This window comes from Pocillopora damicornis, chromosome 2 (genome assembly GCF_964200805.1).
Source record: "Pocillopora damicornis chromosome 2, jaPocDami1.2, whole genome shotgun sequence".
In the NCBI taxonomy this organism is placed as follows: domain Eukaryota; kingdom Metazoa; phylum Cnidaria; class Anthozoa; order Scleractinia; family Pocilloporidae; genus Pocillopora; species Pocillopora damicornis.
The window spans coordinates 7,916,364-7,933,118 of record NC_142671.1 but is presented as its reverse complement, the minus strand read 5'-3'; the positions used below and the strand labels follow the sequence as shown (position 1 = coordinate 7,933,118).

General features: G+C 38.5%; 3 protein-coding genes across 5 annotated transcripts; 1 reads left to right on the top strand and 2 right to left on the bottom strand.

Annotated features, from left to right (window-relative positions):
- Window positions 1–638: 638 nt before the first annotated feature.
- On the top strand, window positions 639–5,726 carry LOC113685184 (uncharacterized). 3 transcript variants are annotated; one of them, XM_027202667.2, is made up of 4 exons: window positions 639–775; window positions 2,438–2,593; window positions 3,059–3,178; window positions 3,829–5,726. In XM_027202667.2, the coding sequence occupies exons 2-4, from the start codon at window positions 2,491–2,493 to the stop codon at window positions 4,908–4,910; spliced, it is 1,305 nt and encodes a 434-aa protein (XP_027058468.1). In that variant the 5' UTR covers window positions 639–775; window positions 2,438–2,490; the 3' UTR covers window positions 4,911–5,726. The 3 variants fall into 3 exon arrangements, with proteins under 3 accessions (XP_027058468.1, XP_027058467.1, XP_027058466.1); XM_027202666.2 differs by having other exon boundaries at window positions 644–775; window positions 2,426–2,593; XM_027202665.2 differs by having other exon boundaries at window positions 654–775; window positions 2,417–2,593.
- A 1,860-nt stretch (window positions 5,727–7,586) lies between these two features.
- LOC113685157 (acyloxyacyl hydrolase) lies at window positions 7,587–13,028 on the bottom strand. The gene is made up of 4 exons (XM_027202637.2): window positions 12,069–13,028; window positions 11,369–11,552; window positions 9,790–10,396; window positions 7,587–9,216 (listed from the first exon to the last, which is right to left on the bottom strand). Exons 1-4 carry the CDS (start codon window positions 12,817–12,819, stop codon window positions 9,019–9,021), a joined length of 1,740 nt encoding a protein of 579 aa, XP_027058438.2. The 5' UTR covers window positions 12,820–13,028; the 3' UTR covers window positions 7,587–9,018.
- A 547-nt stretch (window positions 13,029–13,575) lies between these two features.
- Window positions 13,576–16,750, bottom strand: LOC113685175 (endothelin receptor type B-like). Its single transcript, XM_027202655.2, has one exon. The coding sequence runs from the start codon at window positions 15,209–15,211 to the stop codon at window positions 14,069–14,071; it is 1,143 nt and encodes a 380-aa protein (XP_027058456.2). The 5' UTR covers window positions 15,212–16,750; the 3' UTR covers window positions 13,576–14,068.
- Between the last annotated feature and the right edge of the window lie 5 nt (window positions 16,751–16,755).

Genomic DNA, 16,755 nt, shown 5'->3' with positions numbered 1-16,755 from the left:
GCCAGGGAAAGGAAAACTATCTAAAAAATTGTGTCGGCAAAAGGAATTTGTCAACTGATAATGCAAGTTGTCTCAATAGCACTGTCCATGACCTGAATGGATTATAGCTTTATAACGTCTGTCTCAACCGACGCCCATTAAAGTTTTCGAACCAGAATGAAAAATTTGAACTGTACCAAAAGTATCTTTCTTCAATCGAATATAAACTCAAAAACAACTTATTAGAAGTGAAGGGGACTTGAATTACTCGAACCGAAATAAACAACAAAACCAAACCGAGCAAAGCAAAACAAACAACGACGGCAAAAAAACAACAACAAAACCAAAAAAAAAAAAACAACAACAACAACAAAAACACGGTATAATAAATCTAAGACATTCCCGTGGCAGAGGCAATCTGATTGAGAGCTGTCAATTTTAAAGGGGCTCGAACGGTGGGCAGTTTCCATGGTGATGTTGGAAAAGTGTTACGAAAGTGTTTTAAGCAACAGCCATGAAATATAAAAAGCGAGCAGGAATGCTGTATATAAGTATGTATTTGACAATGTATAGAAATGCACATGGAAAAGAGAGAACCTCGTTTAGGAAATGTCACAGGTGTTTAAGTGTTCTTCTGTTTTACACTCTGTTAGGTTGACAACACACCCGCCACACAGCGAGTGTGAACAGTGTCAATAATTTATAGTGGCCCTTTCTCTTTTGCCCTATATTCTCATCGATGACCTTTTTTATAGACAGCCAGGAAATATAAAACGCTTATGGCACTTTAGAAGAGGTAGGTTTTATCTATTCTGCTGCAATTTTTGCTTCACCTTGAATTTGCTTTTAAGAAGAAAAACAAGATGTTTCGTTAATTTCAGCGAAAAAAACCCTCTCGCTACATTGAGTGCTTAGAAACTGACCACTCTAGAAATAAATGAAAATTATAGAGTTTATAAGAATAAGAATATAAATTTTTTCCCTAAGATCAGAATTTTGACTGCGAAAAAATGTGCATGTTAAATGAAAAGTTGTGCTTTAATTAATTTGTTTTATTTTGAGCGCGAAATTGTAAATATTATCGAGGGAATAATGACTCGAAGATTGGAAGGAAAAAAAACATTGAGACGTATGGTAAATACAAAGACGCAACTAGTTTCTTTCGAGGCTAAAGGAAGAATGTCTCAGTAGAATCCTTAAAATCTAAAGTTTTAAACTTAACGGTGAAAGGGTATCTGTGAGAAACAGGTATATCGGCCGGTTAGTGTCCGAATTTCAACGCACCTCCATACTTGACAACACCACCTGTATTCAAAGCATGTCTTCACAAATTTGAATTCACTAGCGCTTAGCTTGTTCATGTTTTGTCGTCACCATCGGTCATTCACTGGTTTTGTTGTGATACATAAACATATTCCAACCCTGTCAGATCATATCTGGGGACAATGGTATCTATTGTATAATGAACCTTCTCAGATCTGATTCGAATAACCGAAAATAATGTATCGATTCTCTTGTGTTATTTTCAACATATAACACCTGAAAAGTGTTTGTAAAAAGCTCATCTTAGAAAGTCTAAAAGCGCATTATTTTCTCCACGTTGTTGCTAAGAGTCATCGAATAAAGAGCTCTGGTCTTAAGTTGATTCCTCAAAAAAAAAAAAAAAATTCAACAATTTTTTTTTAAACTTTCCTTAAATGTTCCTTTCCAATGTCTGTTTCGAAAAATACAATAAAAAAGATAGGTCACCGTGCTTGTTTAGGAGATATAATGGGCCAAACTTACCCCATTTATGCCTGTACTGGCACTAATCACGTCGCGTCATTTCATCGGTTCACGAAACATCTTGCTGCGGCTGGAAGCAAGGGCTTTTTATGCGCAGCTGAGGATGCGTATTGCAATACTGAGGATCACCTTAAAACGGTCAATAGAGTTTAGAATTCGCCGCTCGGGCTCAAATTGTTGGTGCAGGGTGGGGAGGGAGGACATCGACATCATAGAGACAGTTGATCTTTTTCACAACAACGAAACCAAGACAGAGCTTGCTACTTTCGCACAAGCTCGAATATTTTTTAATAGGATCTGGACTAAATTTTGTTAAAATCTAACCGGAGTAGTGCCAATGATTAAACCTTTGGAAATGAGGGTAAAAACATGGCTTCTGAGATTTAGTTTAAATATTGCCCAAATGCATGTCCTCATGTAACCTCTCTCTTCCATTCACTTCTACATTGTGAAATTCTAAGGAACCTCTGAGGAAATTCTTGGTTGAGACAGAAGCCGTTACAGACGAGCAACGTGCTCAGATATTACGTTTCTGGTAGATTAATTTAAGAAACTAAGAATTTACCGCAAGTATGTTGTAAGTCTGCAGCCCAAGTACATTTTCTAACTTAGCAATCAGCATTACCGAATTATTATCCTTTTGATTATTAAGTCCTCTTAGGGTTATTTTCAGTATCAACACAACGCTTTGATTTCAAGATTATCAACTAACTCAAGTGCCACGAGATGCAAAGAAACTCTTACTGTATTTGGACGCTGTGCCTTCTTTCTCTGTTAATGCAAGGAGATGGAAACCCAATTCCTAAAGGAAAAGCTAAAACAGTAAGAGGTAAAATAAAATCTGAATCATTTTCTTATTAATTGTTAGGCGGCTTGTAACTGACTCATTTGATCGAAACGCTCGTTTATCATGATCACCTAACTTATATTCTAAAAAAAAAAGGGTTGTTTCCATATCAATCAAATCCTTGAAGAAAAGGCCTATCAAAGGTGATAGGAATAAAGGCAGATAGGGCCACATGATTGCTTCAGACTGGTACGCGGTACGCTACAAAAATAATTGGTGACAAACCAAGCTTTATTAATCATCATTATGATAATAAGAACGATGATAATGATGATGATGATGACGAAAAGTATATATATCTTATTAGACATATTGGTGTGCAGAAATAAGTATGGCTATTATTAACGACTACTCTTACCACTACGTTTGGTATGACTTTATCTTTATTTGTCGTAAAAAGAGGTATATGTTTCGGTTAATCGCAAACCGATGAAATGTCTTTCATAGGTAAAAAGGCTCCGATGAAAAGGCAGTTTGTTTATTATCCTCAAACAGTAGCAGTCGTTAGCTACCCGTATCAGCGCAGCAATGTCGCGCACAAACAAAGACTGCAAACTGCCAGAAATAGTAAGTACTTTGCAAATGATGTTTCCCTAACAAAGGAAAGTATAATTTAAACTTCACATAATCAGTTCGTTGAACTATCGTAAAAAATTTTAAATGAATCACCAAAACCAACCGGACGAAGGTTAGTATTGCATGGAATCGATGAGATTTCAAAACAAAAACATTTCAGTAAACTTTATTCAACGTAGGAAGACCCCATTGCAAGTCGCAATTGGTTTTTGTCTTACATCTACGGATTATTTGAAAAGAATTTGCAAGTCATCGAGAAAAGACAGTGATGCAAAATTTTCTTGAAAAAAGCTGACGAGTAGCTTTCTTGAAACTTGTTTCTGACTAGAGTAGGTCGCCATTCTTGTCGAAGACCTAAGATTAGGACTGAATTTTTCTGAAGTTAGGCCCTCACGAGAGGATATAAATGATATTAACCCTTTCTCTTGTAAAATTTCCTCTTACAATCTCATAACTTGGTGTTCTAAAGAAACGCACAAACGTGGCAAAATCTCACGCCTACTGTTCCATGATAAAGCACAACTCAAGATGATCTCCTGTTGAAAGCCTTTGTGTAATGCTTCTGTTAAATTTACTATCCCCAAATTTGAGTGAATAGGCCTTGATCTTTTCAGTGATTGTTTTTTTTTTATATTTATAAGAAAACTGTCAGAGGACATGTCAACAGAGATGCACTCCAGATTGTGACTTTACCTGCTGTGTAGCGACACCCAATCCTGTGTTGGCTCCACCACTTACTCCTCGCCTAACTGTTCCTGTCGTATCGTGTGCCTCCTACTGCCCGAGCACCTGTTATCCAGACTGCAGCCCTAGCTGCTGTAAGCCAAAGCCAGCTCATCCGATAGCTCCACCAATGCCTCCACCCCCTCGTCCTCCTCCCATGCCACCTGCCTGTCCAACCAACTGCCCGATGTCTTGCTATCCGCAGTGTTCACAGTCATGTTGTCAACAGTCACCAGCTTATGCACAAGTTTATAAACCGTTGGCAATACCTCCTCCTATAAGGCAGTGCGCTCAAGTCGGATGTTCACAAGCTTGTTATCCCAAATGTTCATCCCAGTGTTGTGGTGCTCCCCAAATTCCCTCTGTGCAAATGCAGCCACCACCGCCTCCTCTCATTGCCCCGTCACCTGTGCCTCCGATAGTTATTCCGCTTCCACTTCCTGTCCCACAATGTCCAGCTCCTTGCCCAGCTTCCTGTCTACCATCTTGCACTCCACAGTGCTGCACAGGAGCACAGCAACAATTTCAACCTCAAACACAACCTCCTCCCATAATCATCCTGGAGCCTCCAGCCGCTCCACAGCCGTCTACGTGTCCTGCACCTTGTCCAGCATCGTGCTCCCCTCAGTGTAATCCAACTTGTTGCTCTCCATCGACAATAATGGCTTCTCCTAAGCCGCCTCAATCCCCGCCTCGCCCCCCAATACGTCCATTTCAACCACCACAGGCTTCAACTTGCCCTGCACCTTGCCCAGCATCGTGTCATCCACAATGCAGCCCAACTTGTTGCTCTCCAACTGCCATGCTGGCCCCACCTCCACCTTCATTACCATCCATCCTACCTGCTCCCTTTGGGCAGACATGTCCAGGATCATGTCCCAGTTCGTGTGCACCAAGTTGCAGCACAGACTGCTGTTGCCAGCCGCGGTATGACCCTAAAGATCTCAGGGGCTTGTTTCCACTAGACTCCTCTCCGGATTGTCCAACAACTAACGACTGATCGAACGTACGACATTAATTTTAGTTCGTTTAACTCGGTCTGTAACCTGTCTGTGGTTCGGCGAAGAAAGTTATAACCGTTGGTTTTTTCAGCTTGTGAGATTTTTTTGAGGTTGCAGTGGTGGCCACCGAATAAGCGCTAATGTAATGTGCCTTTCAAGACCTCGCAAAGTTAAGAGCCTTATCGACCCAGCAGTGATTGCTCGGACGTCATTTTCGTAGGAATATTCCATGCCTAATTACCTAGAGGACGTTCTGATTACTCTTGAGTGTTTGCGTTTTATGATCGGATGAGTAACGTCGAGAAGATCACAAACGCAATGACGCAGATAGCGACAAACATTGGTCCATGAGAAGATATTGAGAAAAAGATCAATTTTGTATGGGGAAATTATCAATTGAGTATCAAAAATTAATTTTGGGGTTGTATTGGTTGCACTTGACCTTATGATTAATTGGGAAATTCGTGCCACTCTTTCAAAATTGGTGTTAGTTTTGACGTTTAATGAGAAACCGCTCTTATTTCCCATTTCAGTTGGATTAAATCAAAATCATTGAAACGACTTATATTCAGTATATTTAATGTATAGGGGCCATAATTTTACGTATAGGGTATTTAATATCCCTGATTTACTTCTATCACAGTCTGCTGAAACCCAACATCGACAAGCTACTTAATAGGGCACTCAAGAAACTGAATTACCCGACGACCCTTTGGATGGACTCCTAGGGGAAAATGCCGGGCGCGTTTATATTTTTGTTTACTTTTTTAGGTATGTATAATCTTCGCGTAAATAAACTTAATGGGGGCACGGAATGTTTGGTTGTTTATTTGCTAGTTTTTGCTCATTTTCTTTTTTTCTCCCGAAGCATCATAATTTCGCACAGCTCAATGTACCAAATGCTTCGAGATGGTCGGTCTTAATACCAAAATGTGTTTTATCAGTCGCCTGCTCATTCGATTTACCCGATGCTACGAAAGTTTTGTCTATCTTGTTCTGGAAATCACGGCCACTCTGGAAAAAAACTTGAGAAAACATGATGTTTTTTCGAGCACTTCACGCAAGTTTTGTTCAAGAAACGAAAAGATATATCATACTAGCAATGTTAACAGAGTCGCCAAGACAAAAAACGCAAGATTACGCTGGGTCGGACGTATTTCTGGAAATGATACTGTTTTCCTTTTTTGCTTTGTTTTTCTCTTTTTTTACAACTATGAGTAAAGAGCTCTAGCTAAAAGACACAAAGCAATTCTCTCTGAAATACAAGCATCATCATCACCTTGATCTTCAAACATCTTTCTTATCATTGCATTATAAGGGTCGACCTTTCCTAAGACATGTAGAACTTTGGACCAGTCATGGATTCTCCACAAGGCATCAACTGCCAGAGCTTCTACTTTCAAGTTCGGGTGAAAACCATCCACAGGCACAATTAACTCGTGCACTCGACCACCTTTCCTCTCTCCCATTCCAGTAAACCCCCCCCCCCCCCTCCCTCAAAAAACAAGAAAACAAATCAAGAGTTTGCACAAGAATGGTTTTAAAATGAGATCTCACCTAAATCAGTTGCAAAGGAAATTGTCATTGGGAGAAGACGTCAATTTACAAATGGATCTAGTGACATGAAGTTTAAGTAGCAATATTTAATCCTTTTTTATTTATATTTGATTTAAACTTATTTTCTTTTAAATTTAAACTTCAAGTCCAAAATTTATTTAAATCTAAGAAAATTTCCTATTTAGTTCAAATTTTTTATTTAATCTTGCTTTCCAATTTAAATTTTAACTTTTTAAAATATATTTCAATAATCTCTTTATTTTTTGTAATATTTCTTTGAATTGCTTATCAAGTTTAATCTAATCCTTTTATTCATTTAAATTTAACTTTCAAAATCGTATGTAGACTTATGAATTTTTTACTTTATTCAAACTACAAAATTCTATTTAATCTTCCTGGGCAAGCTCAACCACCGTCACGTGAAGTACTTGAAAAATAACCAACCTTAAAGACCAAATTCCTAAACGAAACTTCCTGTTAAGGACTCTAAGCAAGGTCAAGGACAAACCCAAACATGATTCAGAACAATCCTAATTTTAGTAGTTCCCGGAACTTCTAAGATTAGGGAAGGCCACGCACTTCTAATTTTGGTTCATAACAATACTATTTCAGGTTGCATATAAAGTTCATGAGATTCATGTGATCGACAAGGAGGCACATGTCTGAAAATAACTGCTAGGCTTTGACAAGGCCTGTACTTTCAGTTGACTGTTGAACTAGAAATAAACAATTCATGAAATTCCTTATTTGCTCTTGAACACTGCCTGAAAGCCCAAGCTCGTAGACAGAGACTTCTTAAAAATATGTCACTAATGTAAGACCAGACAAAATAACAGGATTTGTTAGGATAATAAGTACACACGTACAGCTCAATTGGAAAAATTCTGAGTTGCCATTGTTGTCCGCACTCTGATGCACCACTCCTGAATCATAGACTCCATAGCAAGCAAGGCTATTGACAAGTTTATTTGCAATTTGCTTCCTGCATCACGGATAGTGCTGGGATCGTGTGAGTCAAACCCTTACACCCTAACATCAGCATCCATATTCTCCGTACTGTTCTATATACATTTCCTTTGGTATTGACAAGAATTCTTTAAACAATTAAAGCTTCTTAGTTTGGGGATCATTTCCTTTATTCTCATGCTCTTAATGAATGGTGAAGCAGTATTGCTGTAACAAGAAATAAGATGCTAATCACTCTTGGGGTTTAAAGGATAAAAAAGAATATGATTGGAGCACAATGCTGACATGAAGAACATATTTTCCTGTCTTTTCAAGAGCTTGGGACAGACAATACCTTCAGGTGCAGTATCATTTCCCTTCACCTAGCTGTGATTTTTGGGCCACAATATGATTAAATTTTCCCTTTTCAGTTCTACTGCCACAGATTACTTCATAGTTCTTAATTAAGTATGTCTTAAATGTCAACATGCTCATCATGGGGTTATCACATGCTACCACAGGCCACTGTGAGTTACATCATGATTGAGTTTAGTCCTGTGCACCTGGGTAAGAGAACATATGACCGTGAGAGCTAGGATACTCAATTTTGAGCTTGGTTGTTGAACAAAGAGTACAAAAAAAGAAAGAAATGTGTTTCCCTGTGGGAAAGACATATTTCTTCATGACATTAATTGTGAGAAATGTCAAAACCCACACTAAAAAATTCATGTAAACAACAAAATTGAAAACTGCTACATCATACTGGAAAAACAACGAGATTGCCAGCAAATAAAGTCAAACAAATTTGTTCCGAACCTTTGATTCCACAACCCTGCAAGGAACTCAAGAGGGTACAACACTGGTGGTAATTTGGTTTGGAATTGCCCATATGAGTTTTAATGAATTTCATTTCATATTTAAATTCATCTCATATCCACTGGAGTTCACTATAATCAAGAAAGTCCCAAAAGTCTTGGAAAAATGATAAAAGTACTAAAATTAACTATAAAAACTGAGCAAGTGACTGCGACAATTTTTCCTTTCAAATATATTAAGTGATGAGAATGAAGGAAAATATCAATCAGGGGATTGTTGGTTGATCCAATACCAAATTCTCCAAACTAACATAATAAGATTTGAAAAAGAGAGAGTTTGCAGAGTCATAAAAATGGAAAAATAAGTCTTAGAATAACTTATTACAGATTTATTGAATAAATACCTTATGATTGAAACTAGTTTTCTTTTTGTACTCCTATTAACTTATGTAATGCAAAATATTGAAAAATAAACCCAGAAAAAGTCAAAGTTATAATATTTTAAACATGCAGTAATATTGCAGTTACCATGGTAATGCAAATCATCATTCAATGAAATAAATCATAATTTGACAATTTGAAAATTTCATGTAATTCTCCCAGCCTAAAAAGACAACTGAAAGTCATTCCAAAAACATATTTCCCCAAAGATGATGCAGCAATTATTCAATATTAAATCATTCTAATGGCCAAAATTACTCTATTGATTTCCAAATTAATCTTTAAACTTCCCATTAAGAGTTTCTAAAAAGATATACATAAAAGGTCACCTAAAAAACAGCTATCTTTCCTAGTATCCTCCTTGATCTCCAAACAAAAGTCTTATTAGATCATTGTTAGGGTTGACCTTCCCTAAGACATGTGGAACTTTGGACTCAAGAATTCTCCACAAGACATCAGCTGCCAGAGCTTCTGCTTTCAAGTTTGGGTGAAAACCATCCACAGGCTCAATTAACTCATAAACTGGGTGGCCTTTTGCTTTCCACTTCTGTTGCAGAAAAAAAAGAAAGAAAGCTTAAAAATATAATCATAATTTTATAAGATCACATTAATATAAAGTGTGGAGAAAACAGTAAGTGAGAATTAGAGTCACATTGGGATCTAGTAACATGCACTTTTAACTGCTGGAGTTTCGTCATTCTATATCAAACAGAATTGCACAAAACTTTGCAGAGCCTGAGCCATTTTGCCAAGGTGGCTTTACATGTAGTCATAGAATTTGACTATGAATATGTTGAATTTGTTCACAGCTGTTTCCAGAAGAATTGTCAGAAAAAAAGTGTAAAAGTGTGCATGATAACCCAGAGAGGTATTGGGAATAGTTTTCAGTTCCTTGACCTCAGGATTTCAGGGAAATCTGAGAAAACATTACTATATGGACAAGGCATAGCAGGTTTGATGAATTATTATTTCAATCATTAAAAATCATAGATTAACCAGTACCCACTTTAACTTTAAAGATTGTCATTAACACTTTTAACATTTTTTCCAACAAACTCTCTTGAAACAGCTGTATAAACATTGGCACACATTTTTCATTCAGTGGATCATGCTAACATACCTTAATGACTTCTTCCAAGGGACAGTCAAAGTAGAACACATCAAAATTTTCATACTTCGAGGTTTCAGCCACATGTTTCAACACTGCACTCAACTGCGCAGCTCTTTCACTTGTTTTATTCCTGATGGTCTCATTGGAATTCATATAACCAAAGCAGGGAGACACTTGTAGACAGTTCAAGAAGTCATAAAGTTGTTCGTATGTCACATCATGCCTTAGACTTCCTATTGGGTGTATACGGTTATGGAGACTGTCATAAAGGATTCGTCCATCCACCAAACCAATCAGAATTACATGACTCCCATTTGGCAAACGCTTATCAAGACCATTCAGAGTTTCCAGGACATTTTTATGCATCTGCTCAGGAGTAGTAATGTTATTTAGACTAGGGACAGCTTGACAAACATCATTGCCTATGAGTGAGTAAAACACCAAGGCAGGCTGGTCAAGATTGGGGTCTCTAGCCATGCTTCTGATAAGTTTGGAGTTAGCTTCAAAAGACTGTGCTCCATTCTTGGCCAGATTTTGATAATCCCGATGATTGCAATGATTCCTCTCCCATAGCTTCAGATAAATTGAATCACTATGACCTCTTTCCATGGGCCACCTGCAGTATTCATTGCAAATCAAGTATAAATTTTCTGTAAAGCTAAGAACACCTAATACCAGAATGTAATTGTGTTCTGAGAGAGAAAAAAGCCAAACAGAAATGTGAACACTACACTACAAACAGGAACTAGTTTTTGGTCTTGGAATTTGTCCTAATTTGGCTTGTGACTTAAATTTTTGGTTTTTGATCAATAAAGATCATGGGGCTATCAGTATCAAATCAAAGTGTTCACAGTTTTCAAGGCTTACATTATTGCAAAATTATTGAAAGAGCACAAAAGTGCAGAGTTAGAAATCAAATACCACTCTAGATGCTTAATACTTTTAACAAATTTATTTCAGGCAGACCAGAACACAATAATCCCTGCAGCAACAACACCTTCTCTGCACTATGGACATTATAGGGAGAAGTTCCATGTCAATCACCTCTAGGAGTGAAAGGGTTAATTTCTAGTACATAGAGTATAAAGCCTTACTGTAAACTTTTTACTAAGTCACATGATTTCTTATCTAACTTTTAATTTTGGTGGTTTAACTGACTGATGTAAACCAAAATATAATGATATGTATATATGTATTCTTGAGATATGGTTGAGTCAATCTTAATATGACATTCAAATATCGTATTGGGATTGATTGACTTAACCATCAAACACTATTAGGCAGTCGTTCTAAAGTTGATGAATATCAATGGAAATCAATAAACTACTGGTTTTTGTTGGTGTTTGTGGGATTCATAGTGACTGCTCAATTAGCAGTGTCTAAGATATATATTGTTTTATTATTTAAAAGAAGTTGCACATATTTATATTTTTGGATAAAATTTATATATATCATTATTTATTAATTTTATTTGTTATATTAATTTTGTTGTAATGCGACCCCACAAGACTCTGGCGTTAAATATTCATCGTGTTTAAATAATGTTATTATTATCATCATTATTATTCTGTCATTTAAATTAAATTACCTTGATGACCTTAGGTAGCCTGTATATAATGACAACTGAGGCCAGTCCATTTCATTCTCAACAATAAAGGCAAGGTTTTCAAAAGCTTTGTCAGAAAGCAGGAGTGCTGTAAGCCATTCTGGGGGAATGTGAAAGTGGGCTGCCACTGAATCACCAAGAACAATTATGCCAAGATATCCTGCATCTGGAAAAGAAACCAGTGCATATACATCTCATGGGATTTTCTAGAGTCAGACTAGCTTATTATTATGTACATCTACTGTATCTAATTATCTACATCATGTTTCTTTCTGCCAGACACTTTTTTTTTGGCAGCTTTAAAACATTTTCCCTTTTTCCCCCTTCAAGGCTGATCATAGTTGATAAACTAAAGTCTGAAAAGAATAGCTGAAGTTGACAACATCTTACTAACATAAAACCAGTCAAACTCTGAGTGTAAGAGCATTTAGGAAAAGTATTTCATGCTCGCACTTCTCAGACTGAGTCCACAAGGAGTTTTGTATGAGCTGACAAAACTACTAATTCTGAAACTTGCAAAGCATGACTTAAGACCTTGACAGTGTAAAGAGAGCAGTAATTGAAAGAATAACTCCTAATCGAGTAGGAACATGAAAAAGTAGTAAATAATCACCTCATAAAAATCAACAAACTGACAAAATTCCACAGCGCAAGTCGCCATAAGAAACTTAAAGAAGTGTACCTTTACATAACAATTCTTCAAAGGGCTTCCCAAAAACAGGATCCCTGCCATGAATTCCATTGCAGTTCGAGTCGAAAACCACATCCCCTTTTCTTGGCTTGGCACCAGGATGGTTAAGATGATTTATATCATCGCAATCTTTGCCCCTCCAAGACGACCCTCTCCATGCCTCCGTCAGGGCACTATAAGTATCGTTATCCAAATCAACCAGAGGAAAATCATTGGTGAAAACTTTGCGGAACAATTTACAAACTTCTCTAACACCCTCAAGAGTACAAGGATCGAAATTCGGCCCTTTAAAGTCATCAGGATTGGCTCTTTCGTAGGATAGTTTCGCTCCGATCTCCTTTCTCGCTCGAGTGATCCTCTCATGGAAGTCTTTTCTCGGTGGAAAGGCGTGACAGTACGGCTGACCTTTTTCCTGGTAGCACAGATCAACTGCATGGCAAATAACGTCAGCAGAAACCTCGGCTGTTATAAATTTTATGATTTTGGGAATGTAGTACTCCCCGAGCGAAAGACAGGCATTTCTGTAAAGTTCAGGTAAGACATTACACAATCGCTCGTACGAATCCACAAATGTTTCGTTGTGTACAATACTCAGCTGTTCTGTAAGAGCAACGACAGCGGTACAAGTAACACAGCCGATTCCACCGTTGACTCCTTTCGGTAATCCGTACGCAGCTGGAGCAGGAAAAAGGATAACGAACGCAGTGATCACTGGAACAATCGTCAAGAAAGAAACAGCCATCGCGTAAGGTAAAGAGAAAATAACGAGCTGCTGTTCCTTCTGAGGCAATGCTAGTTCGTCATAGTAAGAAAATAGCACAGCTCTGCCTTTGCAGGCAAAGTTTGAGCCTGAGGAAGTCCTTCATGTCCGGAAACTGAAAGGTGTTCTTGTTCTTAGCTACTCCGTCATCCACAATATCACGTGAGGCTTGGGGACGAATACAGAAGAGTGGGCTGGGCAGGGGCTGGGTAGGCTCGATGACCAGCCGCTGTTCGGGAATATGAGTCCGCGCTCCGACCGGACACGAGAGAGCGGCAGAAGCCTAGAGGCATACATGGCTGATATTTAGCGCGAATATGCGAAAAAAAAAAGGAGTTAGAAAGTTAAATTAAAGTCGAGCTCAATTACATGCTTGTTTGAGAAGTGATAAATCATCATCTTAAGAAAGATGATTCGCTTGATTCCTCCTACACAGCTTGTAGTCTGCTGTTGCATATTGTCTCTAGCTTAGGAAAGAAGGCATTGTTTCTCTACAAGGGAGCCAATAAGTACCAAAAAGCTGATTTTTGTATATATTTGCCAGGTTCGATTTTTAGCCATTTCTCTTCGGGAGAGGAGTGCGGGCTTATTCTTCGTACAGTGGAATCGAGCCTGTTGCCTCTTTGCCTGTCTCTTCTGCCCGACACATTCAAGGCTACATCTAATTTTCATTTCGCGCCGCTACCACGCCCAGTTAAGTTGGCACTCCTATTGTGTAACGCATGAAACAGACTTTGCGACGCAAAAACTATCATTTTACTGTAGTTTGCGAGGCTACATATCTAAATTATACGTAAAAATGTAAGCGTGATAATTCATCATTATTCGTTTAGGTTTGAGTTTTTTCAAGAAGATTCTCAATCTTCATCAATAATGTCTGTTAAAAGAGGACGTATCGGTACATAACAAACTTTATTAACGTCCTTTGTAGCAAGTCAGCGGTTGTCCCCCGGCAAACGCTACTAACAAGCAACTACTATCAAATAATGACAAGATTGAATTATTGACTATACAATCATAACGGCACAGGAACACATTAGTTGCAAATCAACAGATCTAGCATTTTATCGTGCCGTAAGAGAAATGTAAGTGAAAATTAACTTCATACTGGGGTGGGGCAGGGTAGTTACGTTATCCGAAAGTGTGCTGCATGCTTCATCCCCAAGCCCCTATGACTATCCCCCCCTTCCCTACCCCCAACAACAACGTAGGGACGAGAAACATATGGGTGTTATACTGGCGTAATCATGACGAAATTATTACTTGGTTGATCATCGACAATCAAGGAATGACGCGTACTTTTATTCGAGAACCGCCTTTTTTTCGGATGGGAAAATTCGGCTGTTTTGCGGAAAATTGAATTCCTCTCCGGATGCGGGCCAAAACAATTGAAAATATTCTTCAGCCCGCAACGATAATTTTCACTGAAAATAAAGCAAATACAAGGATTTACAGCACAGTTTGCCTGACCCATAAATGATGCAATAAAATGATATTGCAACATGTAACACGAGGATGATTTAGTTATATCCCATACAAGGAGAGAGAGGACGTTGTAGATACTAAGTGGTATCCAACACACTGCAAAGGCAATTACAATAGCAGCGGCCAGCTTGAGTACGTTTCGCTGTCTCTTAATGTACTGTTTCTTGGCCTTGATTGAATGTTCTCCTGGAGGCCTCTGAGACTTGAGCTTGACGAGTATGATCGAATACAGTATGATCATCAGGGCAAGGGGTATATAAAGGAATACAGCCAAAACAGCTAAGAAAAAGAATAAGGCATTTGAAGATTCCCCAAACGTGTCATTCCATTTTAGGGCACATATCAATTTCCCAGGGATTGCACTGACAAGTTTAACGGCGAACAAATACGGAGAAAAAATTGTAATTGCCACGATCCAACTGGCAAACACACTGAACAGGCAAAGCTTGGGAGAGATGAGTGGAGAGCGGAGAGGAATGACCACTGCTCCAAAGCGATCCACGGTGATAAGAATTAGGCTTTGAACGGACACGGCAGTTGAAACATCGTGGATTAAAGGGACCAGTTTGCACATGGCCTGGCCAAACGTTCCACCAACAAGCCAGGAGTCAGTATAAAACTCTGTCACAATAACTGGAAATGCGAAAACTGGGAGCAAAATGTCGGAGATTGCCATGTTCACGATCAAAAAGTTGATTGTTTTCCTCATGGCTTTCGCCTTGTAAACAATAATCACAATGAAAGCATTTCCAGACAGCGAAACAAAAAAAATCAAGCTATAAGCTAATGTTTTACCAATGTTTTCAGCTGATAGGCCGGTTTTGGTAAAGCAACTTGGGGACTGCATCTCTGTGTCATTACTTTCAGAAGCGTTTGAGTATGGAGACATTTTCGAAATCCTTAACTGGCTCAAGGGATATTTATCTCACAAAGTTGTTGTTTTTCTGCTCTCTTTGTGGGCAAAAGGCTCTCTCTTGGTTGAGTGCTGCAGTGAAGTGTCTCTTAATGAAATATTGAATAATCTAATGACAATAACACCCCGCAGCCATTGGTTGAGTTGGTAAATTACTTGTGCTCATGCAGGGTCAAAGCAAATATAATTTAGTGACTTCACTAACCGTAGTTTGTGCACCTGCTATTTTTTTGGCATTTTTCTCAAGTTCCAAGGCACCTGATTAAATTCTGTAACCGCTTATTACTATCCGTCAATCATTTAAAATACCGTTTCAAACACAGCCTGAGACACCGTTTGAAGAAGGTTTAAAGATAGCAGACCGCTTATTACTAAACCATTAACCTTCATTTCCTAAGAGTGATTCTAAGACTTTTTCATTTCCTCTCGGGGAGCAGCTTTCCTTTGCAATTTCTAAATGAACACCGGTAAACACAATCACCTGGTGCCATTTAATCAACTTACACTAATTCAAGATAAAAGCCATTCTCCGTTAAAATATAATTCGCTTCAGAGGTTAGGTTTGTCGTGAAACTCTGCAAGCACGTGGTAACCAGTTTCCTCACGATTTACTTGCCAGTGTTTTCAGTTTCCGCCAAGTTCATCAACAAGAGAGTAAAAATTGATCATTGTAGTTTTAGTACCGGCGATGAGCCAGGGCTGTTTACAATTCTCATTCTTGCAATTATATAATTAGATTGCACCTTTCCAAGTGTAAATTAATATTTCTAATTAAATCAACCTTGGGCCGGACTGCAGTTATCAATCTAATCACCAAATATCTCCAAGTGACAAGGAATCAACCAATCAGATGAAACCACAAGACGCGAATTTCTTTTGGTAGACCGTGGTGATTATTTTGCAGTCAGTTTTGAGACACATCGATGAGAAGGCGCTTTAACCAACTACATAACCAGATTTTTCAGTGGAGTATCTAATTCGTGAACAATTCCGGCCACACGGGCTCGTTCCGCGTGATTAGCGATGGGAAAACTGGGAGAAACCAGAGTTATGAGCAATTCAGCATTGGCACATACTTAATACAAAAATTCAATGCCATAACCTACTACTGGTATGCCTTAATAAAGATCGCAAACACAGACAGGGAGTGCACAGCTCGCTTACGCACAATATGCTAACAACACATCAATCAGTCCATTGAATATTTCGCAAGTATGAACCACACTTGGGGGATTGTCATGAAAATAAATGGCTCAGAGGATATGACGAAGTGTACACTTGTTTAATAAGGAATTTAATTACAATTTGCTTCTGCCACCGCAGTCAAAGTTTTCCCCGCTGATCATCATGGCTAAGCAGGCTCGGTCGGCTCAGAAAGATCCTTGAGTATATAGGAAGCGAGGGGAAGAGAAAACGATCGTCTGTGCCGCCTGCTGCTGAATTCGACGACTTAGGTGCATAAGTGTCTATACACATTCGGGCTCGTCTCTTTCGAGGGGGTAGAGGTTTGGGAAAGGAAA